Here is a 26,803-nt window from a genome sequence, read left to right on the forward strand (position 1 = left end):
TTTAAAGTGGTAATTACAGAATTAACTCTTCAATTTTTGATTTATCACATGGTGGCAGATAATCACTTTAGGACCTTGAACTTGATATTCATCACTAAACAGCAAGTTATATGTTTTTGAACCAGATATTTTAAAGACCGTTGGATGCACGACATTAAATTGAAGCCTTGTTGTCTTCCAGAGGAGATGGACTGTGGAGTGGAGCAGATAGATGGACCGGCAAGGACCTGCTCTCCAAGCTGTGAACAGCGGGATGCTGGGAGGGAAGGACAGGGGGATGCAGATTCCAGACAGAGGGGGGACATGGGGAGACCCAGGATAAAACTGCCCCAGCGCTCCGACATGATCTGCGGCTTTGCATCTCTCAAAGGTCAGAGAATTTGTAAGTTTGTCCCTTTTTGTTATTCTCATGTGGATTTATTTATGAACTATGCAACGGTATTAATTAACTGAAATGTCAAAGTTTAGTAAACACATGCATGCAACTTGCATAAGAACTAAGTGCAGCAAAAGCAGTATGGATGACTTTGCAGGGTTTAAGAAATAGAAGTGTCGTGGAGAAATGGTATTGATTGATTAAGTTTCCTCTGACCTCTGTGTTGACTCTTTTCAGTCTGAATTAAGTTGTTTTCTCCATACCAATGCAGACACATTTCATAAATTGAATGTTTCTGTTGTGAATTATAACTTATTTTAAAAAATCCCAGGTTTAGATGTTAACATAATTATCTGTCTCTGTTTCCACTTACTGTATGTAAAATACCAGACACCACCTTAGCTCTGTGTCTCTGCGTCTCATCACAATTTATTAAGCTTTTATTGTTTGATCTCTTCCTTCTCAAGGCACAGCAGCCATGCGGAACACCAAGAGAGGATCCTGGTTTATCCAGGAACTCAACACAGCACTCCGCCTCCATGCCAGAGACACACACCTTGCAGACATCCTTGTGCAGGTGAACATATGTGTCTTTTAATTTTATATACTGCATGCAGAAGTAAGGCTGGGCAATATCACCTAAAATCCATATTAACTGTCAAGATTCTCTGTCCTCACAGTTAAGCTCTGAATAGTTATTTGTACTGAAAAATAAACAGAAAACCCTGCATTTAGACTATTTATGACTATTTATTTACCATATCCAGAGCACTTTTGGGAAAAAATTAAAATCAAAGTAAATATGGCTGTTTAACATATCTTGCGAATGTCAAAATAATTAATATAAATAGATTTGAATAACACTTTTATGATGTCTGTTATCTCATTTTTGTCATTTTCTTATTAGCCAGATCTTTTAGAGTGACAGTATTTTAACGAACACTTGTGTAACACACTGCTGTGTCTGAAACAACCTGCTTCAACCTCTTGTCTTTAGTCAGGAAGCACAGGTGGAGAAAGTTTTTCAGATTGAGGGAGAAGTTGTAGCTAACCTCAGGGGTTAACTCCATCAACATATTCAGCTACTGGTATAAAAAGACTAGCGAACCTCACTTGGTTGTTTTTTCTGACAAAGTGTAGCTCATACTGAACGATCTGTAACATTTACAGTTCACTGCTAACCTCCAGCATACCTGCCCGCCTGTCTTGAGCGCCGCTTCATCATGTCTCTGTCTCTCACGCTCCCAAATAAGCAGAGATTCCGCTGTTCTCCAACTTTACTTTCATTTAGCTTCATTTTGTCCTGTATCGTGTTGCCCGTATGACCCTTTTTTCTGCATGTCTCCAACACTTGGGTTGTTTTGTCTTCACTTGACATATATTGCTAATTAAATGACTGAACTGCAGGTGGACAGCCTGCATGAAGGAATGAATTTATCAAACATATCAATATGAGTAAAATTAGGTCAGTTAGAGAGTCATAATATCGGTTTTGGTCACTTGGATTAATTGCCCAGCCTTAATGCACAGTGCAAGATATTTAGATGTTACTATAACTTCTCCCTTCCTTTTCTCCTGTCTCTCTTTAGGTCAACGGGCGGATCAAGGAGCGGGAGGGTTACGCCCCTGGCACTGCCCACCATCGCTGCAAAGAGATGTCAGAGTTCACCAGCTCGTTGTGCAAAGACCTCTTCCTGTTCCCCAAGTACCAGCCCCAGTATTGATATGCAAATATGCACATATACACACTCAGAGTAACATACACAGATCCATTCCTCGCATCGAAGACTAAGGGCACAGACTCATTCATTCCAAGCCTACTCCTGCTATACACTCACACATTCCCCTGTTACAACTTCACACACTCTCATCCAAACAGAGGATTTATTCATTCATATTTTCTGTGTAAATACTGCCTCCCCGAACCCGCACACACACTCACAGAAATCTTGGAGAGCAAAAAAAAAAAAAAGGAACAAGCTTATGTTAATCTACATGTACTCGGAAATGGGCAACGTATTAGTGTACAACTTACTAGTGTATCAGTGTGTGTCTGTGTCTATGCCAGTTATAGGGTTTAGATGTTAATCCCTTTTAGTCAAAGACAGAATCTTATTTTTTTGCCGTTTGTTTTCTTACTGCACAGCTACTTTAAGGTTTCACAGGTGTCTCTTTTTAAAATGTATTTTGTACACAGATTTATTTTTGTGGCTTTATTTTGTATGTACTTGTTTTTATAAGGATTTTTAAGCCCATTTTCTTCTATTTGTACATAATGTTTATTGGAAGTGACCAATTGTTGTTTTTACTATAGTGACAAGCAGGGGGCAGCATTGAATGATGAGTTTAATGCAGAGAAAACAAACACATTTCACCACCTTTCTTTCACCAATATTATTCCTTTTAAACGATTGTTACTGTCATGATGAAAGACAGATTTTTATTGTAATTATAATCTGCTACAGCAATGATTAATCCGTTAAGTCTTTGCTGCAGGTTTTGAGCTGTACTCATTAGATTTTTTTTTTCCTCACATGGTTCTGTAAAGAGGAAAACCTAAAGGGCAGCTTCAAAACACAATATACAAGTGTTTCAGTCAGATTTTTTTTTCTCTCTCTCTTTTGCTTGTGGGCGTTCAATCAGGAAAATTCAGTCGTCTTTTTTTTTTTTTTTTAATCTGTAAATTTCACTGACGCCCTGCTCTCACCTCAAATCAGTTATGTTACTGTAGCAGCCCCGTCAGCGTTGGTGGGCTGGCGGGAGAATGTTGGTGCTACTTCAGGGGTCATACACCTACAGTATGAACTTTGACCTTCACGCTAACTCTTAACACCTAATCGTGTTTCTCCTCATGTGGGCGCTACACATTTAGTTAGTCCCCCCCCCCTCTACTGTATTTTTGTGATATTTTATTGTATCTGATACAGTAAGGATAAAACATGTATTTCTCTCGTCTTCCTGTAAGTATAAGCAATATGCAGTTTTTCTACAGCAGCATGTGCCATGTGAGAGTCATCTAACAGATAAATTTATGACCATAGTGGTGCTTCCCCCACCCCCCCACCCCCCCCCAAATGGCTGTATGAGCATTGATGTTTCCCAGAAAAGCCCTGACAAGGCAACATGTGTTTAGTTACAACAGTGTTGTAGTGAAGAAAACAGAGTATATGGTCGAAACAGTATTGATTGTTAACCATCTGGAAACAAAGAGGCTTTTAAGCTGTGTGTAAAGTGAGGTAGAGTTTACACTGTGCTCACTCCTGTTATGTTTTGGTTTTTATGATTAGGAAATGTAAAAAAACAACAACAGGGTAACTCTACTGCACAAATTCTGAAGGTTGATATTTGCTGCCAAGCTCTGGTGAGGTGCATCGTGGGGGGGGGGGGGGCGGGAGAGGTTTTATTTCTGTCAACTCTGCCAATGACTGCCAAATGTTCTATACAATAAACAGGCCATGTATCTGCATTTTCTTGTGACGCTGTGTCTTTGTGCATATGTTTTAGTTAAAGCTGGATCCTGCTCCCTGCACGAATGTACACTATGGCAGCTCCTGTGCATGCTCCACTTTATTTGATCCTGCTTGTTGCTGTGTTTGTGTGTGTTGTTTCCCCGCGTACAGCCTGTCCTCTCCGTTCTCAGGTATAGTATAACTGGCTCCCAACTATTTCGCTGCGCTCAGGTCTCTTCATGCTGTGACTGGGATGTATGTATCTCTCACTGCCCGCCGCTCAGTGATAATGTTCTTAGTGTATCAGATAGAGGCCCAGCCAGCTGTCCACAGTCATTCTCCCTTGACACACACACACACACACACACACACACACACACACACACACATGCCGGCGGTCAGAGTAACACATTTCTCTCTGGCCTCCGGTGTAGCTGTGAGATTAGGCTGTTATGCGCTGGCGTGTGGACTACAAACTAGGGTAGGGTTAGGAGGGATCTGTGTGTGTCTGTGTGTCTTTGTGGTTGTCATAATGGCAGCCTGAAAGGAGGAACCAGAGCAAAAGATCCATAGAGAAGTAAGAGACGTTTTTAGATTAACTTGTCTGAGCGGGATGTGGTCTCTCTGGGGTTGCAGAGCAGTAGTGGTCCACCCTGTAGGCCCCTGAGCTTTTCAGCTTTTAGCGAATGATGTGCTGCTTCCTGTATTAGCTCTTCTGGACATCTGAACCTCCTGCAGAGGTTAAGCAATATGGAGATCGCTTTCCTGGGCTTATACAGTGGGGGGGCCATTACCATGTTGCATTTTTGGGGTGTGTGTTTTTCTGCGTGCGGGTGCATTCAGGGTGCTAAGAGAGGGCTGCGATAGCATGTGAGTGTTATGGGGATTGCCTTGCATCATTGGCTGCTGTGAGCTGTCAGAGGGTTGTTGTGTGCACCTTCCTGCTCACGTTGCAGGGGCAGCCCTATGGGGGGTGCCCTTCCAAACCACATCCACCACCCCCCCCCCCCCCCCCCCCCCCCCACACACACACACACACACACACTCCCCTGTCCAAACAAGAACAGTCCATCCAAACATACACACACCTAATGACCGGCTGGCAGGGAGGGTGCTGCTAAGGGCAACAAGTTGTGTGTTTGTGTGAGTGTGTGTGTGTGTGTTATTAGGTGTCTGCAGTTCTAATAAAGGAAAGCGCTGCGTCCTTCACTGCCTCATCAGATGGCTTTGCTCTGCTTTGTCCGCCTGTCTGATTTCTGTCCGTGCGTCTGTCAGTGCTGCAGTGGAGCTGGATGGCTCGCAGCCTCTGGATCATCTGGAGAAGAGCGCGTCTCGGACAGGCAACATCTGCGTTTTCTGACATTCCTGGTGTGACGAGTGTGTTTCATAATGAGTGTTTTGGAGAGTGAATTGACTTAAATTGTGAAAAGTGTGCATAAGAGAGAGAGAGTGTGTGTGAGTGTGTGTGAGTGTGTGTGTGTGTGTGCGTGTATGGTTTTGCCCATGCCATTGGAAATGCTGGGGTGTCCAGCAAGGTTATTTTTGGATCAGTGACAACGTGTCAATGGCTGCAGATGCGTCGCAAAGGAAGGCTCTGAGATACCAACAGACCCTGGTAGGTTCTTCTGATCTTCCTTTACCTGCTTTCCTGTCTGTCTCATAATACGTCCTTTCCCCTTGTTTCATGCCCCTCCACCTGCTTCTCCATCGTCTCTACATCTACCCACCTATTAGATTAGTTTCCAACCATTCTTTACTCTTCTGCACTCACTTCCACTTTCTCTCACCCCTACATTTTTTTCTTTCTTCCACCACTACCTACTAATCTACTACCTACTTTTTTTTCCCTGTCACATCCTTTCCTGTCCTCCACCAGCAGCGCTCTCTTCGTCTTTCATGCTTCTTTACTATGTTGCATAAAATCTTCCTAACGCTCCTCTGTTCAATCAATACTTTTCAAATCTTCCTCCTTCCTCATTTGCTCTCTTCTTGAACAAATATCTGCAACTTGTTAAGTTTTTTTTTTTTTTTTTTTTTTTTTTGTACAGCCCTCAAACACATTAACAGTCTCTGCTGGTTTCACACCACCCACATTATGAAACTGCTGAGTGAAGGTGTTAAATGGAAAGTCCTTGAGATAAACAGGGATTTCATTATTTATTCATTTTTGTTCCAAACACCAATCTCTTGCATTTGACCCATTTTTGCCTTTTCCCCCTCCTTTCTTTTGCATTGCCCAGATCATGTCCTTAAGTAAAAGTCTTCTTTGTGACTCTTTCTATCTGTACAGGTCCTCAAGCTGCAGCCTTGTAAAGTCATTACTGTTTTCATGTGTTGGTGGATATAAATACCTGTATACAGGAAACCTGAGCAGACAGGTTAGATGTGCGTGTTGAGATGAAGTCATGTCACTATATCCTTCAGTTCATCTGCTTAAATGCTCATCCAGAATGATGGTCATGTCTCCCAGGAGCATCTTGGGATGTCTGGTGGCATTTCACTACCACTGACAATAACACCCGCTCTGTAAATGACTCACAGCGGATTGGTTCGTTTTCTTATTTTTTCAGCAGTTGATGTGAAGCTTTGTGTTTTTGTACCAGAACTTGAAGGTCATTTTCTGCAGAGTTGAGTGTGAATTATAAGGTGAGAGGATGACAGATACATGAGCAACGGTTAGAGCGGCTGTGGTGTGTATGCGTGTGTTAGAGCGGCCTGAGCAACTGACAAAGTGAGGAGGAGGAGTGACAGTGTGTCAGTACCGCTCCTTTTCTCTCTCCTTCTCCTCTTCTCTTCTGAGAAGATGGACCAATGCCCAAAGTAAATCACTAATCCCCCCCCGGCCCCTCGTGGAGCCTCTTGGGGAGAGGGGCACAGGTCAGATCTAAATAAGAAATCCCAATTAATCACACTATTTACAGGCTTAATGTGTCTCTGCGAAGTCACAGAGCTCTCAGGTGTGAAAGCCATGATGTGTGTGCGAGAGGAAATTAGAGCCTTGAAGGATTTGAGGAGTTTATGTGTAGAGCTGTTAATAGATCAGCGTAATATAATTTATTTATTGATCAGGAGCAGGATTTGGCGGTGTGTATTTTCAGGATGAAGGCTTAGACGGCTAAATCTTCACAGATACACACAGGTGCAGTGATTTAACGACGGACGTCTGTGTTTTTTAGTGTTCCCAGTAAGAATTGACTTTATGATTTGCAGGGTAAAATACATCCAGGTTAAACTTCTGTTAGATTAGTTGCATTTTTGGGGGTGTTAGAGTTGTTTTAACAGCATTAAAAAATAAACTATATTTAAATCAATTCACTATATAGCAACACAAAGGTAGGACCTGCTTCACAATGAAATGTTCATTTAAATGAGGTTAAAACAAGGTTCAGCTTTATTGTAGCACTGAAGCGATCGGTCAATTAATCAATAGAAAATTCTTGTGCAGCAAATTTGATAATTAATTAACCATTTACGTCTTTTTTTTTAAGCAGCATAAGACAACGTCTAATTGAATATTAGCTGGTTTATTAGTCTTTTTTTTTCTAAATAATTTGAATATAACTGTTTAGGTTTTGGGAAATTGTGGTGACTTTTTTCTGACATTTTATTGATCATTTCCAGGAAAATAATTATCATATTGATTCCTCTTTATTGAAAATAATCTTTAGTTGCAGCCCTAATTTATAGTCATGATACAATACAAGAATACATAATAAAATGCAGCTGTAGCCCCCTCCATGCTACACATATAGAAGTTGTGTAAATAAGACAAATTAGAATAGAATAAAAAAGAAATAGAACAAGGAAGGATAAATTAAAAAAAAACAACCTAGACAGTTAAAAATAACATTTTCAAACAAATTTATCTCAGTTTTAGATTTGGACGTCTAGACGTCTTTTGACCTGCAAATCACCAAATTAATGCTTACTGGGTCTGTAAAGTTGTGTTAATTGCCTCCAAGTCACACAGCTGTGCTTGACCTTTGCCCTTAACAGAGAGGAAGTGCCCTCTGTAGACTCGTGTCATGCTGATAGACGCGCTCCGGCAGGGTGGCGAGAACACCCGCGCTCACACATACCGAGTGTTTGTGTTTGCTTTTTATACAACTGCTTGTTACAATTTATTTCAGCGATGCGGTTAAAAAATGAGGTTGTGTGAGGAGACGAGTCTCGATCTGCAAGAATGTCAACAGCAGTGAAATCGATCTCAGAAGTCTCAAATGTTACAGGCTACTAAAAGGGATAATGTTCACCTGCCAAATGTCTCGCAGACTGGAATGACTGGGATGTAGACGATTAAGCCATTAAATTTCATCCGATATCGCAGTCACTTGATGTGTCTTTTCATTTACAAAGGTGGCTCTTAATTGTAACAATTAAACAACTAGTCGTGGCATCAGTCGCTACAAGATGTTAACGTACGAGAGAGTGTAGATAACTCGTCATTGTTTTTGTGTAAAGGTTAAAGCGCTCCATCTGTCTGTGCAACAGGCCTCCTGGGAGAGATGGACCCGAAAGAGAGACAAACAGCGTGAGAGAGGGAGAGGTGCGGAGAAGTGTGTCAGTGAACATTGGGTCACACTGCTGCTAAATTTATCCACGAGTAAGGTTTCACCTCAGGGGTGGGGGGTTGGATGGATGGGAACAAGGGGTGTTGAGGGGGAAAAGTTTTAGGGGGAAGAGTGAAAGGTGAAAGGCTGCACACACGAGTTCAGTCGTGGGTGAGACGGCTTGGAAAAGAAAGTGCGAGACGAGAATCTGATTTCCAGCGTGTGTGTGTGTGTAATGGTGTCTTTATAGAGCCGCACAGTTGGGAAAACAAACAAAATACTACACTGAATATAAACCACAGCCTCATTTCTCAAACACGCCTTAACCTAGAATGGAACAAAGCCTTAAGATGTTTTTCAGAATTGGGGTCCAGAATGCAATAATTAGTGGCAGCTGCTCAAAACAGACCACTAGATGTGATTTTCTGGCACAAATTCTGGCTGATAAATGTTTAAATGCATTATACAGTGGCAGTGCAAAAGTTCTCTAATCATTTTAATTTGATGTTGTAACATATAAGTGGCGTAACATTTGGATTGCAATTGCAGGATTGAGCAAGAAAAATCATTATCATGACCGTGTGGTTTACAAAATAAATAATGATGAAGTCAATAGAAAAATGTAAGAGTAAAAACAATATTGAAACAGGCTTAAAGAAATGGATAAAAGACATAAATCATCCACATAAAAGGCAGCAAGAAGGTCACATACTGAAGTAGGCTATGAGTAAATTTTTAAACTGGTTTTACTGGTGAAAAGGAAGCTGCTTCCATCTATCTGCTTTTCTGTTTGTGTCACAGAGGGAGGCTGGAAGTACAGAAGACACAACCAGACATTCAATTTAAAAGCTGCCTTCCCAACCTTATAGTGCCAAAACCTGATATTGTGCACTCTATTCACCCGTCCACAAAACCACTGAGGGCTGATGTCGCTCGCGGATACAACATCTGTTCTTGCTACACATTAAGCTCAATAAAACACTAGAGTCCACCAAACTGATGTTTATTGCAAGTAGCTACCACGTATTGATAGAAAACCAGCAACACTCTGGTCCCCAAGGACCCAGAAACCACGTGAGGACTGCTTGATCACAACAGAACAGTCAGTGACCCATTTTAGGTCCTACAGAACAACTGCAGAAAATAAAGGTATAGATTAGAGACAGACTCATGTACTAATGCAATAGAAATAACAGCACAAACATGTTTTATTGGCTGTATTTTTTTATGTATTTGTGACCCTTGTTTTTCATACTTAAAGTTTAAAATCTTTTATTTCTATTTTAATGTTAATTCTAAGTTACTGTTTAAAATTGACTGTTGTAAAATATCCTGTCTCAGTATATATTATCTAGAGCTGCAACGACTAATCGATTAGTTGAAGAAAGAAGATTAATCGGCAGTTATTTTGATAATCGAATAATCATTTCAGTCATTTTTCAAGCAAAAATGCCAAACACTTTCTGGTTCCAGCTTCTCACATGTGACAATTTTCTGCTTTTCTTTGTCATATATGACACTGAATTGAACATCTGAAGGTTGTGGAGTATTAGTGAGACAAAACAAGCCAGTTGGAGGCATCACTGTGACCTTGAAGAAATTGTGAATGCAATTTTTTCACTATTTTTTTTACATTTCATAGACTAAACAATTAAATGATAAACATAATATAATAAATAATCGACAGATTAATGAATAATAAAAACAATTGTTGCAGCCCTAATATTATCTTTAATAACCAAATTTGAGGAACCACTACCAAAACATTGCAAATATCAGCTAATAAATCATTATAATATGATTTATTTTATACTCAAAACTGCAATCTTGCGATCAGCCTGAAGAAAACATGATACAAGGTCGAGCTTTTGAGTTTAAGCCTGTCATCCATACTGAAAGCCCTTCAGGCCGGTCCAGTATCATCCACCCTTTCCCACACAATGTGAGTATACTCATGGTCTCCACTCAGTCAGCACATATTATCATTTATGATCCTGCTGGATCCTGGACTCTGCTGGAATCTGAAGGATCGGCCGCCTGACTGTGAATCTACCCCTCAGAATTAAGAGCTGCTGACAATTTATCGTCAAGCCTCAAGTGTCTGTATTAACCTCTACTGCTCTCCTTTCTCTCTCTCTCCTCTATGTGTGTGTGTGTGTGTGTGCGTCCTGTGCTGACCATACCTGTCAGTTACTGGAGTCTATACTGTATTGAAGGCAGGTAACAGGTACAGTCTTGTGTCCGTCACACTGGCAAAGACAGGGAAGGACAGATGTAAGACACAGATATCCAGAGAGGGAATTACAGTATATTAGAGACACACAAGAACTTGAGCAGAAACGGGCAGAAGGAACGGCTGGAAGGATGAGAGAGCGGATCAACACTTTTGAGACAGTTCTGAATATAGATCAGTTCCTGGTAAGATCTACGACCTTGTTTATATAAGTGTTTTTTTTTTTTACTGCTGTTGGATCAGTTTTTGCAGCAACTTGTATTACTCAGATGAAAGCTGGAAGAAGAAGTTTTTTGCCTCTGGTTGTACGTTTGTAATCTCTCATTTATTTACTTTAAATCGTTTTAACATTTAATGCTGTGACGTAACTTAAACCAGCTGTAGAGGGGATGAAAAGGGCCTCGGTGGTTGTTTTTTTTCCTAGATTACTTGGTGTGAATTTGAACCGCGGGCTCATACACAACACATGGAAGTTTACAGTTTGGTTTATTTTTCTCTTTTGGCGGCGCCGACATGCCTTAATTAGAACATGACAGCTTGAACAGTGTTTGGACGAGGCATGGGATTGTTATTGTGCTGGTTAATTAGTGTATGCGTATGGAGATGTGTGCTTGTGGAGTGTGCGTGTCTGTGTGTGTGTTGGTGGGGAGGGTGAGGGGGTGTGGGGGGTAATCTCCTGATCTATCTGTCAGTGAGCGGGTCAGATTTTATCATTAACCTTGTGCTACGGGACAGGGCTACATTGTTGTAAGGCCTTAACACACATACACACACACACACAAAACACACACACTCAAATCAGCCTCCGTTTAGCACACTTACAAACACAAACTTACCATGCTTAAGAACACACACACAAACACACACACACACACACATATTTATGAATATGCAGGGCTGACTCTCTCCCTCTCATAAGGGAATGTGCAGGAATGTGCTATTATTTTTTTTAATTAACTCTCAATGTCACACTGCCCTTCAACCTCTGCATCTATTAGCAGCTCTCACTATGACTCAGGCTCTCTCTCTCTCTCTCTCTCTCTCTCTCTCTCTCTCTCTCTCTCTGCAAAAAAAAATGTTTCTGTTTCTCTGTTTACACTTGTTTCTTACATCTTTAATATCCTCTGTTTTACAGTACGTGTCGCCTCGTTAAAGCCAGCAGCTCCATAAATGAATTCAAAGCCTTTCGGCAGCTCACAGGCGTAATTTAACACAGGCTTTGTGTTCCTAACAAAGCCAAGGGAGGGATGGTTTACATTTTCCCATTTTGCTCATCCTGTGAGACTTGCAATAAGCACAACAGTAGAAGCTTCAGCTCTTACAGTAGAGCAAAAGAAACTAATAATGAGGGGTGCGAGCGCCAGAACCGCACAATAACGCCTGACTACTTTCATGTGTCCGTAGAGAGATTAAAAAGAGAAAAGTGCCGGAAAATAATAAGAGTCATGAGGGGGAAGGTGGAGGGAATATTGCAAAGAACAAATTAGTGCGAGTAGTAAGAGGAAGAGGAGCGAGGAGCGAGGAGAGTGAGCGTATCCTCTTGTGTTCTTGACAAGAGCAGTAAGGTCGTTTCACGGTTAGAGAGCCAAAAGATGGCAGCAACAAGCGTGTGAAAGTTGGGGGGTGTGAGGAGGGAGGACGGTGGTTACTGATGTCATTTTTGGGCCCTGTGGTCAGTGTAGAAGTGACATACAAGGTTACACGGTGACACAAAGGTAAACACAAGGTTGAGAGATGGAGACAGCGAAGTCACATGACATAAATGAATCGCAGCTTTCAGCATCTCTCTCACGCTGTCAGAGCTTCATCATCTCATCTCTCTGTCTCACTTTTTCAGTTTCACTTACATTTTGACAACTCAGCAGACTTTATTGACGGGACATTAGGGTAGCAACAGTAAATTTAGTGCTTTTTTTAACTACTTTTTTATAATTAATTAATATTTCTTTTCTTTTTTTTAATTTTAATCAAATTTTAGTCAAATTTAGTTTGTCAAATCAAGTTAAATTATCACTAAATGTCCATCATAATTTCCCAGAGTTCAAAGTGACATCTTCAGATTATCAACAGTCCAAACCCGAAGATATTCCAGTTAAAACGATATAAAACAGACAAAAGCAGAAAGAAGTCACATTTGAGACACTGGAACAAGTGAATCTTTGGCAGTTTTTTCTTTATAAATGACTTAAATGATTAATTGATTATCAAAATAGCTGCAGATTAATCATCTGCCAGTTGACTAATCGATCATTTAACATAGTTTAAAAATACATTTCACTGTGTCAAAGCACACTAATGTTTTTTTTCTGCAAAAATCATAAACAAAGTTATTTTATGTGTAAATTATTGTACAAGCCAAAACACACAAACACAAAAAAATTTAAGAGAAAAGGGGTTTGAGGTATTGCTGAGTGTGAACAAACTACAAAACTGTACTTTTTTAAAATGAAAAAAACTTAAGTTGAGTTATTAAATAAATATTTGAAGTAATATAGTATTTATAGTAAGATCTGGTCTATTTAAAATGGCATTTAAAATAGTAATAATGAACTATTTAATAACCTACACTAGTTAGTTAATGTTTCCATATTGACTTCCAAAGAAATATTCAACACACAATATAACTTTATATGATAAAATAAAAGCTACAGGGTCAAACATGACCTATATTCAATCATCTTCTCTCACCATATAAATAAAATTACTCACAAATGTCTTCGTCTAAGATGAGAGATGTGAGAGCTGCTAGACACTGATAGTAAAATAAGACATGAATTGCAGGAAAAATACAATAATATAAGTCAACTATAAAATAAAGAACACAAAAGAGATGCTCTGAAGTTTAATAGATAATATTATATACGTAGGAATGCCAGATTTGTTATTATTTGACGTTAATCTTCTGGTTATCCTTTTTGTCGTGGCAGGATTTGAGAAGGGAAATGTACGTAACATCTCTTTCCCTCTCTGAACAGTGCACAGGTTCCTCTCGTTACTGTCCCTGGTTTTGATGGCGTCTGGTGCCAACGCCTGTTTGATGATGTTGATGGATTAGTGCTTTGGTGTTAATGTGTAGTGCTGTGGTGGCGAGGTTGTCTGCAGACTAGGACAGGAGGCAGAACAGGGACAGAGCTGCTACCACATCATGCCAAAGACAGCTGACGAGGAACAGGTAAAGACCTGAGGACCAAAGGCTTCATCTGGTCGGAGACTGGACAGTGATTTTTTATTTTTTTTATGGTTTTCTTCTGTCAGGGCTACACAAGGACACAGTCCAGTGTTCTTCTGTCCTTTTTCTTTAATCTCCAGAAGTTATTTCAGTGTATCTGTTTACATATCTTTATAGATGTTTTTTTCCAATAATAGCTTTTATGGGTTGTTTGTGTAACTAGATGCAGTGTGACTGCGTGTGGTTTGTGCACAAGTTTAAATCAGGTGAGAATCTTAAAACAATATGCTGAACAAATGATGTTAAATTAGTGCTGTTCTATAGAAATTTGATCATTTTACAAGCCAAATTCTGCAGTCACATATCTGATGGACCAACAAAGATTGAATTCACTCCTGAAAAAGAGATTTTTAGTTCATTCTAACTCAAAATTGGCAAAACCAGAAGTCTATTTTATTATAATTTGTGTCACATGTCATTTTCTTTCTTAACTTGCAACAAAATATTGCACAAAATGCCACTTCCTATTGTTGTGGTGATATATTTTTGTTTTCTTAAAAAAAAATATATATATATACAAACTTCTATTATAATTATGTAAATGGAGTTTACCTTTTGCAAAAAATCAAAGGTTTATGCAGAATTTCATTTAAGTGGATCCAGTCACATAAAAATGGATGATTATAAGTCTAGATTCATCATATCTCAGCAGTAGTAGAGTACAGTACAGTGGTAGAAACATGAATTTGTCAGACGCTATTTGCAAATAATTTTTGTTGTTTAACTTGTGAGGAAAAACTCAAAGGATGGCATTTAAAACATCTGCTCAGGTAGTGTCAGGTAAGTTTTCTCTCAACAAACTTAACTGAGTTGAAATGATTTCCTGTGACATTTGATCTAAACTGTCCCACATCATCATCATCATCATCTTCTCCGTTGTAACAAACCCCATCACTCTGGCAGCAGACCAAACTGAAACAACTGCATACTCCCAAACATTTAACATCGTGGTTGGCATTCCTTCGCTTGTCTCTGGTCTACTGTATATGATACACTCCGGCACTTGTTGCATTAGGACTCATAAGCTGTTAGAGGTGCAGCATTGTTCTGAATAACAGTTTGTGGTTTGTAATGTTAGTGAGGTTTAAAATAACCTGCTGGATGATTTAGAGGCATCAAAATTTCTCAAGAGCCTTTAACAGTGTAACTGCTGTCCACCTGCTATGCGGCGTATTCATGTATTAATTATAAACTTCTATATCAGTCACTTTGTCATGTGACTGTACTGACTCATGTATTACAGCGGAGTGCTCACACTTGTTGTGCAGAGCAGAATAATGGCAAAAATCTCACCAAAACACTTAAGATTGCCTCTCTTGTGCTTGTTGTGCTGTAATTATTTCAACATTTTCAGATCAGAGGAGATTGCTGATTGTTTTTGCACCTTTACGTTATTATGGGGGAACATAATTACGTGTGGTTAGCTGAGCTTTAGTCCTGGCTAGGCCTCATGGTTGGATCTGTCAGCACTCCTTTCCTGTGTGAACATGAGACAGAAATGTATGGCAGCCAGCCCTCCTCATGATTTAGCTCCTTGCTTTTTCGCTGTGTGCTTGGATGCATGTGATCTGTAGGTTTTCGGTTGCTGCGCCTGGATCTGCTGTATTTTACAGCTTCTACGGTTTAAAGAGTATGGTGCAAACTGATCACAAGGTGTCATGTTTTCTGCCTGTGTGTGCATGCGGTCGTAGGTGTAAAGTAATCGGAAGGGGAAGATGTGGAATGTCCTCTCTTCCAGGATCTCTTCCTCTAGCTTCTCTCCGGCCCCTTCCTCCTCTCACAGGGAGGGGTTTTTCCGATCTCTATGCCCGTTTTGTCTATTTCTGTCTGCCAGGGTATTCAGGTTGGTGTGTATCTCTTACACACACGCCGCACATTCCCCATCTCTTTCCCGTTATCTCAAGACTCCTCGCACTGGATCTGGTTTTATCCTTGTCCAAGTCTCAGTTGTCAGAGGTCATATCTCCCTGTTTTCCCTCTCTCCTTTCCCCCTCTCCTTCCTGTGTTGTTCCTCTCCAACATCCTGTCTTGTTTCACACTGTATCTCTGAGAGCCTTTAAAACTCAGTGACTGTCGTGTTTCCCCTCGGTTACAGCTGTACGGCGAGTACAGGGAGCAGCTGGGGAACTTTGCCCGACGGGAGGCTGCCCGTTTGCTGACAGAGAGACAATGGAGGAGACAGGCAGGGGACGCCACTGCCCGCAAAGGGCACGGCCGGCGACATCACCATCACCATCACCATCATCACCCTGTGGAGTCACATCACAGCCACACCTCTTCCACCAAGAAGCCTCGTCCTTACTCAAAATGCCAAGGTGACAACAGGAATGTGGAGTTTCCAATATTTGAGTGTAATATAGAAACATTAAAATGCTTTACAAAAGATTTTATTAAAAGGTGCAAACAGTGGTGACAGTTTCCATGGTCATGCTTTAGTGGTTGCCCTGACAACTCATGTGGTAACCATGAAACAGAGGTAGAAATGTACCTTAACTGAGCACTGGCACTTGATTTTAGTTTTCCTTTTTGTGAAACTTCATACTTTCACTACACTACGTCGCAGATAGATAGAGCTACATTTATCTGAAGGCTTCAATTACTGGTTACTTTGCACACTATGATTTTACATGCAACATGATGAGCTCATAAAATATGATGCACTGCAGAAGTCTAATTGGCTGCCAGACAGTACACGGAGCAGTTGGATTTACCGCCTCCTGGTTAACAGTCTGGAAAAGGACTGTTGTTAACTGCAAGGTTTGGACACAATATTGTGAACACTCTTACAATGTGATGCAAACCAACACAACATCAGCGCCACGATTACTATTTTATCGCTCTTATTATTGTTATTTTGTTTCATTTTGTAGACACTGTGGTGGTGTTTGAGTGTTGTTCTCCTCTCTGTTGTGTTGTAGGATGGTCACGCTATATTGTTCCCCCCCAACACATGAACACATGGACATTTTGGATTGCATTGCATTGCACAAGTTTTACCAACAGGCGTACTCCACCTACTTTTACACATCAGAGTCGATTTTCTAGTCATGGGGAGAACTGTTCAGCCTTTGAAAACAGTTATATAATGACTTCTGTGGCTCTGGAGGAGCTTTGTCAAGTCTGAGAAGATTACTCAGCTGACATCACTTGATATCTTACTATCTGAAGAGTTTTAGGCCTGGAGACTTCAAAACTTTAACAGAAAGCATTTGTTACAAACAATGAGTATTGAGTTTAAAGCAAGATGATGTAATTTTTGATGAACAGTGACTATTTTGTCCAGAAATGGCAATTACATTACACAAATGTGCAGTATGCATTACTTTCGTGATTCAACCACTGAAGTTTTTCTGTTATTCTAAAAGTAGCGTAATAGCAGCACAAATATAGAAGAGTCAGCTAACTGATGTCAGATGCAGCGATATCTATCCAAAGTTTGCTAACATTCACTAACACAGCCACCAAACTGGCTGCAGCAAAACCCCTGAGTGTATTAAGCCAAGCAAAGATGTGTTTTATATTCCTATATTGCTTATCTTTCCATTAGTAAGAGGATGAATGTTTCATTTCTTAGGATATAAATGGACATTCTGACTATTCAGCCTCTGCTGCAGTGATTTACCCTTTTTTCACTTTAAGTTAAGTCCCTTAACTTTATTGTAAGTGCTGCACTAAATCGCTGGCAAATCCCTTTAAGAACAATTTTGAGGTCTGGACTTTTAATGGAGTATTTTTACATGGTGGAAGTTCAACTTTTACAGTTTTAGTAAATGATTTAAACATTTTCCCTTCCACTACCAGGGAACTAGCCAGCGATATTTATATTGTCTGCTTAAATGTTTATGCGTGTGTACCTTTATTTGAAGAAAACATGTTAAACAATGCACATACACCCATTTCTAAATGTCAAAAAACCCACAAACCAGTTAATTCTTTACTGAGATACATCTGTAATACTCATCACTCTAACCATAATCACACTGGATGATTTCCTCTTAGGCATCGCTACAATAACCAAATGTCAGTAATTACATCAAGTGATAAATGGATTCAAGCTGAATCATTAATTTCATCTCTCTGTCCCAGATTGTTTGGCTCGTGTGCGGCGGTATATAGTGACCAAGATGGGGGAGGACTGGATTTTCCTGGTTCTTCTAGGGCTGACTATGGCTCTGGTTAGCTGGAGCATGGACTACGCCAGTGCCAAGAGCCTGCAAGGTACCGCAGCCACAGGCCAAAGTCGCAGAGATGACTGCTGTCCAATCTACGGTTTGAGAACAGAAGTTCAGTTCAGTTTAAAGCATATCGTTCTCTTTTTACTGTCTATTTCTGTCTTTCAGCCTATAAGTGGATACATGGGGAGCTTAAGGGCAACGTGCTGCTCCAGTACCTCGCCTGGGTTACCTATCCCATGATCCTTGTCATGTTTGCTTCGCTCTTCTGTCATCTGGTTTCCCCACAGGCCATCGGTACGCTCTCCATCACCTGTCAGCCTCTGTCAACCTCTCCTAGCATCTGTTTTTTCCTCTGTTTACCTCCTGTTGTGTGTTATCACTGCTGTAAAATCGTAGCATTCATTATTTACTGCACTCACTAATGTTTTGCCCAGATGTTTCATCTCTGTCTTCATCTTTTCTTCCTCTTTTTTTTTTTAACAGGTTCTGGTATTCCTGAGCTGAAAACCATCCTGAGAGGTGTAGTGCTAAAGGAGTATCTGACCCTCAAAGCCTTCATAGCGAAAGTCATCGGCCTCACTGCCGGCTTGGGCAGTGGTATGCCAGTGGGCAAAGAGGTAAACAAACCTGCCTCTTTCATCTCTTTACTATCTGTCCACTAACTCTTCCTCTCCATTTATTATCATCCATTGATCCAGCATGACTGCCATCCTTTCCCTCTCTTTTCTTTTCTCTCTCCATCACTCTCTCTGTTCCTCCTTCAAGTTCGGAGGATAATAAATCATCTTCTGTCATGTTTTTTCTCTCTCTCCTCCTCTCACGGGACTGGAGCAAATTATTCAAGTCCTCGGCAAAGGAGTACATTCATTCTCCCCATTACAGTAACAGGGCAACTGTCACATCCAGCAATTATACAGTGATTTATCTGTTCTGATACAACATGTCCCAGTTTAGACTCTCTGCTTTACACACAGTTGTCAGTGTCTATGTGGATGACTTTACGTGTCGCTCATCCGTGTCAGTCTTTTCCTCCTGTCACCTCCAGGGTCCGTTTGTCCACATCGCCAGTATCTGTGCCGCAGTGCTGAGTCGATTCATGTCCATCTTCTCCGGAGTCTATGAGGTAAGCTGAGGCCCTGACCAAAACAGACTGCATTACCCATAAGCCTCGTCTCCTCAGTCAATATACTAATGAAGATGCGGAATGCGGTTTCTCCATCATAACTTGCTTTGTTGTTGTTTTTGTTGTAATTACAGGGTTCCCACGAGCAATAAAAATCTTTATATTTAGAATTCAGAAAAATTAAGTTGTACAGAGCCCGTGAGGGGCCATGGAGAAAAAAAAAACGAATTTGTGCTATAAAGTTAATAATTCGTGCTCTTGATTTAATAATTTGTGCTCTCAATTTAATGGAATTCACCATCATGCCATTCTGTCGTCCTGCATACACCCTCACTATGGATCACATGGATTTAATAAGGTTTTATTTCAATCTTGGACTAAGATATGTGGATATACTTCGGGTTTTGGCTTGTAAGCACAACACTGTGTTACGTCTGAGATCCGTTAAACGTATGCAAACCTGAAGTGAATTAAACAAGTTTTACCCGCTCTTCATTCACCACGCATCAGCACATCAAGAAGTAACTGATGTTACAGTTAGGAAATGTCTTCTCATCATTTTCTGTAAACTTCCAGCTGCCTGAATTCATTTGGTGCCCTCTAGAATATGGGAACGGGCAAAATAGATAAATTGAGAGCACTAATTATTAAATCGAGAGCAAGAATTTGTTATTTTTTTCTCCAAGGCCCCTCCCGTGATCTGTAAAGTTGAATAATGAAGCTATGACCTTGAAAATATTGTACAATATTTACACTGAGTTTTAAAATTATCTCTCCATCACGTCTTTCACTTGACAAGCTCTTGAGTAACAAATGAGGCATCTACAGTGTTTGAGTTTAACCAATTTTAACTCTTATTCAAATTCAATGAAAGTTCCTCGAAGTTGATATCAAAGTGGGAACCTTGTTATTGTTGTCTTCTCCCATCTGTCTCTCCACCCTGCTCTCCCTCCCCTCCCCTCCCCTCCCCGCCTCTCTTGTGTCTCTTGTGTCTTTGTTTTGGCTCGCTTCCTTGCACCTCGTCTGTGTTTGTGTCTCACTGTATTAATAGTGTGATGGTAATGTCTGGCATGTGTATTAACAGTGACCTCCCTTATCCCTGTCTCCCTCTGTTCCTCCCTATGCTCTCTCTCTTTCCTCCCCACCTCCCCTCGGTTTTTCTCATTCATCCCTGCTCGCCTGTGTCCCCGCTCCTCCCTCTCTCTCTCCCCTCCACCCCCCATCCCTCCCTTTCCGTCTCCGCCCTCGACCCTTGACCCCAGAATGTCACCCATAACCAGGACCTGTTGGTGTGTGCGTGTGCCGTGGGAGTGGCCACCTGTTTCGCTGCCCCTGTGGGAGGCAAGTCCAGACCTGCTCTCCCTGACTCACTCAGGCTCAGGCCTCCGGTCAGCGTTGTCCACCTGAAATAACATCATTAATACAAATGTCAAGGTTAAAACTGACCTCTGACCAGTGTCTGGCATTACTAGTGATGATTTAATAGTTAATCATGCAGATTAACCTTTTGATTATAGTGTATCTGAGCCTTGGATTATAAAGTTCTGTCTGCTTTAAAGGAATGATTCAACATTTTGCAAAATATGCTTTTTCACTTTCTTGCTGAGAGAAAAGAAAAAAGCAATATGCAATATGAAGCTAAGACCAGCAGCAGGTTAGTTTAGCTTAGCATAAAGTCTGGAAACAGGGGGAAACAGCTAGCCTGGCTCTGTCCAAGGTGACAAAATCCACCAACCAGCACCTGCAAAGCTCACTAATTAACACCATCGTAACCATGTGTGAATGTTATGTGTGTAATGAACAGTGATGTGTTCACTTAGTGATGTAGGCACTGAAATTCAGCTGAACAGTGATGCAGTTGCATGAATCTTAAGGCAATTTGCTCAGTTATTAATAACGAGAAACTTTTATGGACTTAACATCATCTTTTTCACATTATAACAAGATATTTTCATGTGTTACTGATATAGCTACTTGTCTCATTGTACTCAATTATTAAGTTTTTGACAAGAAACTGCAATAACAACATACTGCATCTTGTTATATTGCAAAACTTTCTCGTTATTTCACAAAATGAATGTGTGTCATCAACGTTTTTACTAACTTTCCTTGTTATAACATGATAAGTTGGTAAGTTTTTATAACAAAAAACTGACATATGTCATTAAAACAATAAAAAGATCCAGTCAGTGCCAAAAAAGATGATATTGTAGGCTAGAAAAATGGAACATTGCCACCATGACAAGCAATACGCTGCCATAGAATCTAGTTACTTGGAGATGTGACAAAGAAATTGCAATATGATCCCCCTCTAAAACAGCAACTTCTCATTTTACACGTTGGTTTTAGACCAACAAGATTTATTATTATTTAATTATTTATTAATTAGTGAGCTGTAGAGGTGCTGATAGGTGGAATTTGTTACCTTTTGGCAAAGCAAGGTTAGCCGTTTCCCTCTGTTTCCAGTCTTTATGCTAAGCTAAGCTAAGCTAAGCTAAGCTAAACGACTCCCAGCTCTAGCTGCATGTTTAATGTACAAACAAGTGGTATCAATCTTCTCATCTAACTCTCAGCAGGAACGTGTATAAAGTATATCCAAAAACATCAAACTATATCCTTTCAGCAGTGCTGAATTCAAAGTGTTTGAATATATAAATGTGCACATTAGCTTGCCAGTGACACTGTACATTAGCCTTGAATTATAAGGTTTCATCTGCTTTAAGGTTTGTTCTGAAGTATCAATCCTTAACGTTTTAGTAAGTCACAGATAAGAAATATCTATGTATTCTCAAAAAACAACACAACAAGGGTGATAATTGTCAGTAACCCAATTTGATTTAAAAAAAAAAAAAAAAAAAGTCACACAGAACCTCCTAATTCAAGATCATGAATGATAAATGGAAATATGTGATGTCTTCTATCTTGTTTCTGTCTGCACGGATCTGTCTCTAAAGATGACATGACCACTTGTTTTTCTTCCAGATTGCTTAATTGCATCCTCTGAGTCTGATGGCATGTGCATAATTACCCCTTTTTTATGCTCGTGATGTGATTTTTCTCCCCCTTTATCACTTTTTACCACACTCCAGTGAACATTATTTATTCACTTTATTCCATTTTGCTTCCCCTCTGTCAATTCTCCCCGTGTGGTTCCCCCATCCTGTCCTCTCCACCTTGATCTTTTATTCTCTCTATCGCCAACTCACTCTCCTGTCTTTCTGTCCGCACTCTCGTCACCTTCATTTTCCCCATCATCATCTCACGCCTTTCATCCCTCATTCTCTCTCAATCCTTCCTTTTCCCCCCTCTGTTTGTTCCTCTCCATCTCTGTGTGTTTTCTGTGTCAGTAGAACCCTTACGGTTACACAGATATTCTGACTGTTGGCTGTGCCGTTGGGGTGGGATGCTGTTTCGGCACTCCACTAGGAGGTACTGTACATCTTGCACACTGCCTCTCACAACTAAAGCTCCTGCACTAAACATCCCTCTGTACTGGATCAACACTGTATTATGATACACAACAAGTTTCTCTGTAGGGCTGGGTATCAAACTTTGTGGTACTGACTAAAATGTCTCTTCTGGGTATTGAAAAAGAATCAAATATAGAAAGTTGGCATTTATTCTTAGTCTTGTTTGTTTACTGATTGATCAGTTATGTATTTCTTGATCTAAATAATGACATAATTTTACTAGTTTTCATCTGAAGATTGTTAAATGACATGAAATGAATTATTTGTTAAAATAGTCTTGGAAAAAAAAGAAAATGGATTTAAATTTGGTCCTGAAATTCTGGCATCGTATCGTAACAGTATCACAAAATTTAAATCGATATCCAACCCTGTTACCCTGTCTTCTTTTCTTAATCATTGGACTATAAGATCTATGAATGTGAGTAAACAAAGACATACATACACAAAAAAAGAAAACTCACCCATCATTTCCAAGCTACTGGATTTATGCATTTCTTCTTAACATCAGCTCCTCATCCATTCCTACTCATGGCCACTGAATTTAAAGAATAGGTCCACATTTTTTCAAGTCTGTCTTAAAACACATACCCATATGTACATTTAAAGTGTTTTTTTCTTCTTCACTATAATCATTCCTCCTGTCCATGCTGGCTATGAAGCAACCCCTTCCTAAAGAGAGAAGAGGGACAAAGTCCTCAGTCCTGGTTCCTGTGTAAAAATGCATTCAAAGTGGAGCATAAGTTAATACGAGGCCTCAGCAGTCTGGTTAGAAAGCCAAAGTTACAGTATTTTAGTACAAAATTCCCTTTGTGTTACTCTCCCTTTGTTCTGTCTCTGTAAGCTAACAATGTTGAAGCACAAAGAGGATGTTTCATACTGAAGGTACTGTAAATTTAGAAGATACCTACTTGATTTGTCTAACTCTGACTGTTAAAGCTTCATCAGTCAGTTCATTTTTTTACATAGAATGAGGACTGTGGATTTTGTCCCCCATCATATAGACATAAGAAACAATTTGCGCAATCAATGACCCTTTCAGTTTACATACAGGCATGTGAGTAGTTTAGTTTCATGACATACTATGTTTAGAAAAAAATACACTAATGATATATTGTTAGGCCTCAAATTTGGTCTTTTCATACACAAAAGGGAATCATCTCACCCCGTGAGGCTTGTGTCAGTATTCCTCATAAGTTCATATATATATCTTATCACAAGTGCAACTATGTTTTGCCGAAGGTTTCATCAGGTTCACTTTACAATATTCTCACACAAGAACAATTAGTTTGCTCATCTGAGCGTCCAACCCACATCAGTCACTAACATGTGCTTTCAGTCTCATATTGTAATGGGTTTGGAAAATCCTGTACGTGTCCATCTATAACCATTAGTGTTAGAGCTGAAACGATGCTGTCTGCTGTTCAGTTGCTTTCATTTTGCTGTTTCACAATAATGTTTCTGCAGGGCTCTGATGTTTGTTTTATTGCTTCACAGGCTGATTATGCCCCTGTGTGTGTGCGCGTGTGTGTGTGTGTGTGCGGTCCAGGTATTCCTCACGTTGTTGGGGTGTAAATCTGTTTATACAGTCATATTTTGGAAACTCACCTCCCTTATGTGAACAAAAATCAAGTCTCCTTAACATAAATCATTAATTTTAGGGTGAAGACTTGGTTTAAAGTTAAAGTTAGCTTAAGGTTATGGTAAGGTTAGGGTTAGGCATGTGGTGGTTATGGTTGAGGTTAGGATAAGTCTCCAGGAAATGAATCTAAGTCAATGTAATGTCCTCTGAAATGATGGAAACACGACTGTGTGTGTGTGCGTGTGTGTGTGTGTGTGAGAGAGAGAGCGAGAGAGTACACGTATGTGTGTTTAGTTGTGTTAGAGTGTGTGGATTTGCTCCCTGTGGCTCTCCTGTTGTGTATAATTACACCCTCAGCTTCAAGTGTTTTTGGACTCATTCTGCTTATTTAACTCATTTTTCCCTCTCCCCTGTTTCCCGCTCTCCTCTTTCTCTCTCATTTCCCACACCATCCATCCTCATGTTTCCTCTCCTCTTTAATCCCTCCTCTCCCTCTGTCCTTCCTCCTCCTCTCTCTCTCTCTCTCTCTCCACCACTACCAGGGGTGTTGTTCAGTATTGAGGTCACGTCTACCTACTTTGCGGTGAGGAATTACTGGCGGGGATATTTTGCCGCCACATTCAGCGCCTTCATATTCAGAGTGCTCTCTGTTTGGAACAAGGATTCTGGTGAGAACCAGAGCAGACACACATTTAACACAAACACACACACACACACAAACCCCTGAAAAGACTGCAGAGCTTGCATTTTATGGAAAGTAGCTGGATATGACAGCTAAGTAATTTTGCTTCTTTAGATAAACCAGAATGTTTCAAGTCATCACCTACAGAATATAAGCAATCCACCAGCACCATTGTAGAGATCCCTGCAACTCACATTAAAATCCTTGCTCCCTATCTCTTCCTTTATTTCAGGAATGTCAACTCCTTACAGTTTATGTTATGTCTGTTTATATATAGCTTTTATTATGATGTACTCTTAACTCAACCAGAGAGTCGTCTTCATCTTCTCAAACATCTTACTAGCAGAGGTCAAGACTCAAAGTTCAACTTCTTACAAATTCTGTTTATTTTCCAAATATGTAGTTTTATATATAAGATACAATTCACAGAGGAAAATCTTCCAGATATTTCTGTATTATTTTCAAACTGATTTGCAAACCAGCTCTTACTCAGTCAGATAATTGATCTAATCTTCATCTTCCTGAACATCTCACTATACAATAGATGTAAAATTTAAATGAAATATATGGGTCCAAACTTATCGCACTTTTTCTAATTTTGATGAAATTACATCCTCCCTAAAAGCTCCTTAAAGCTCCTATTTAGCATAAGCAGTGTATAAACTGTTAATAAATGGTTTATAACACTACTAATGTAGTTGTCAGCAGATATACTGTAAGTGTTTATTAATGTATTTGTATTTGTCATAAACTATAACTCCCCCTGTGGGCTTCCATGAGTAGAGGTGGTGTATAAACAGTAAAACACAGTTGTAATAATATAAAATATGTCTTCACTGGAGAAGTCATGATTGTTGACAAATACTTAACAATAAACTATATTTAAAAATATCTTTATATCTGCTTATAACTACATTATAATGTGTTATAAAACATTTATTAAATGTATTTATACTGCTTATAAATGCTGAATAGTAAGACTTAAAGTTAAGTGTTACCTTTTTCCCGCCTCCTGCAGGATGTATTCTGTGGTATTATTTACCCTCTTTGTTTAATTTTAAGTTGTGCAAAAAAATACAACCTAAACTCAAGAAAATGAGCACAGAAATGTAGAAACATTACAGTAGAGAGATTGTTTGGTTTTTCATAACATTGTCTTGTCTCTTAGTCACAATCACAGCTCTCTTCAAAACCAACTTCCGGATGGATTTCCCTTTTGACCTGCAGGAGCTGCCTGCATTTGCAATAATAGGGTGAGGATATTTGTGAGTACATATGTTCCACGTACGCGTGTGTGTGTGTGTGTGTGTGTGTGTGTGTGTGTGTGTACAGTATTTTGAAGTTTAGCTCAAAGATTTCTCTTCCATGTTTTAGGATCTCATGCGGCTTCCTGGGGGCGTTCTTTGTCTACCTGAACAGACAGGTGGTTCTCTTCATGAGAAGACCGACGGCGCTCACACGCTTTCTGACTAAGCAGTAAGATTCCCTACACACACACATTTACTTAAGTCACTTTTGGGGACATCGCATAGCCTTAGTCATTTCCTGGAGACTTACCCTAAATATAACCACTGACACAGCTTTTTCCCAAATGTGGACACAGCTTATGTCCCCGATTCGACAAGCCGTCCTCAATTAGTCTTTAGTCTTAAATGTGTCCCCAAAAGTAGGATAAGTCAGACTGACGCACACACATAAACATTGCCGTGACTTCCTTGCTGCTGTGGGTTAATGTGGTATTCGGCTCCTAAACCACCATGATTCTGGTAACAGACCATGTTCCCAGGAACTCAAACCATTTGCGCATTCAAATCCAATTATTCCTAATGTATCTCAGCTCCACTCACCGAACTCATCAGTCTCACAACACTGGCCAGGACAGCAGCAAAGCCTTAACAACCTTTCAGCCAGTTATTCACTCAATGGAGAGATTCACT

General features: G+C 40.0%; 2 protein-coding genes and 1 long non-coding RNA gene across 15 annotated transcripts in view; 2 read left to right on the forward strand and 1 right to left on the reverse strand.

The window, feature by feature from the left end:
* The window catches only part of casp2 (caspase 2, apoptosis-related cysteine peptidase), a 7,927-nt gene extending 5,526 nt beyond the window's left edge, over positions 1-2,401 (forward strand). For 7 of the 10 annotated variants that reach the window (XM_044360139.1, XM_044360138.1, XM_044360142.1 and 4 more), the window contains 3 exons: positions 182-382; positions 844-953; positions 1,966-2,401. In XM_044360139.1, the coding sequence (XP_044216074.1) occupies positions 182-382; positions 844-953; positions 1,966-2,100 (446 nt within the window). In that variant the 3' untranslated portion in view covers positions 2,101-2,401. The remainder of the gene's footprint in view (positions 1-181; positions 383-843; positions 954-1,965) is intronic. The other 3 variants (XM_044360141.1, XM_044360146.1, XM_044360148.1) reach the window with 1 other exon arrangement.
* Positions 1-22,463, reverse strand: part of LOC122988089 — a 25,397-nt gene extending 2,934 nt beyond the window's left edge. The window contains exons 1-3 of one of the 2 annotated variants that reach the window (XR_006404701.1): positions 21,561-22,463; positions 20,454-20,538; positions 10,559-10,624 (exon numbers count right to left, since the gene is read on the reverse strand). This is a non-coding gene — a long non-coding RNA (uncharacterized LOC122988089). Of the gene's footprint in view, positions 1-10,558; positions 10,625-20,453; positions 20,539-20,639 lie in introns of both variants that reach the window. The other variant, XR_006404700.1, reaches the window with a different exon arrangement.
* Positions 4,255-26,803, forward strand: part of clcn1b (chloride channel, voltage-sensitive 1b) — a 30,025-nt gene continuing 7,476 nt past the window's right edge. The window contains exons 1-12 of one of the 3 annotated variants that reach the window (XM_044360071.1): positions 4,255-4,402; positions 5,101-5,440; positions 15,933-16,152; positions 17,924-18,055; positions 18,178-18,306; positions 18,496-18,629; positions 19,058-19,135; positions 20,398-20,523; positions 22,486-22,564; positions 24,727-24,852; positions 26,035-26,119; positions 26,241-26,342. In XM_044360071.1, coding sequence (XP_044216006.1) covers positions 5,390-5,440; positions 15,933-16,152; positions 17,924-18,055; positions 18,178-18,306; positions 18,496-18,629; positions 19,058-19,135; positions 20,398-20,523; positions 22,486-22,564; positions 24,727-24,852; positions 26,035-26,119; positions 26,241-26,342 — 1,262 coding nt within the window. In that variant the 5' untranslated portion in view covers positions 4,255-4,402; positions 5,101-5,389. Of the gene's footprint in view, positions 4,403-4,891; positions 5,441-15,932; positions 16,153-17,923; positions 18,056-18,177; positions 18,307-18,495; positions 18,630-19,057; positions 19,136-20,397; positions 20,524-22,485; positions 22,565-24,726; positions 24,853-26,034; positions 26,120-26,240; positions 26,343-26,803 lie in introns of those variants that run through there. The other 2 variants (XM_044360070.1, XM_044360072.1) reach the window with 2 other exon arrangements.

This window comes from Thunnus albacares, chromosome 8 (genome assembly GCF_914725855.1).
Source record: "Thunnus albacares chromosome 8, fThuAlb1.1, whole genome shotgun sequence".
Classification (NCBI taxonomy): Eukaryota; Metazoa; Chordata; class Actinopteri; order Scombriformes; family Scombridae; genus Thunnus; species Thunnus albacares.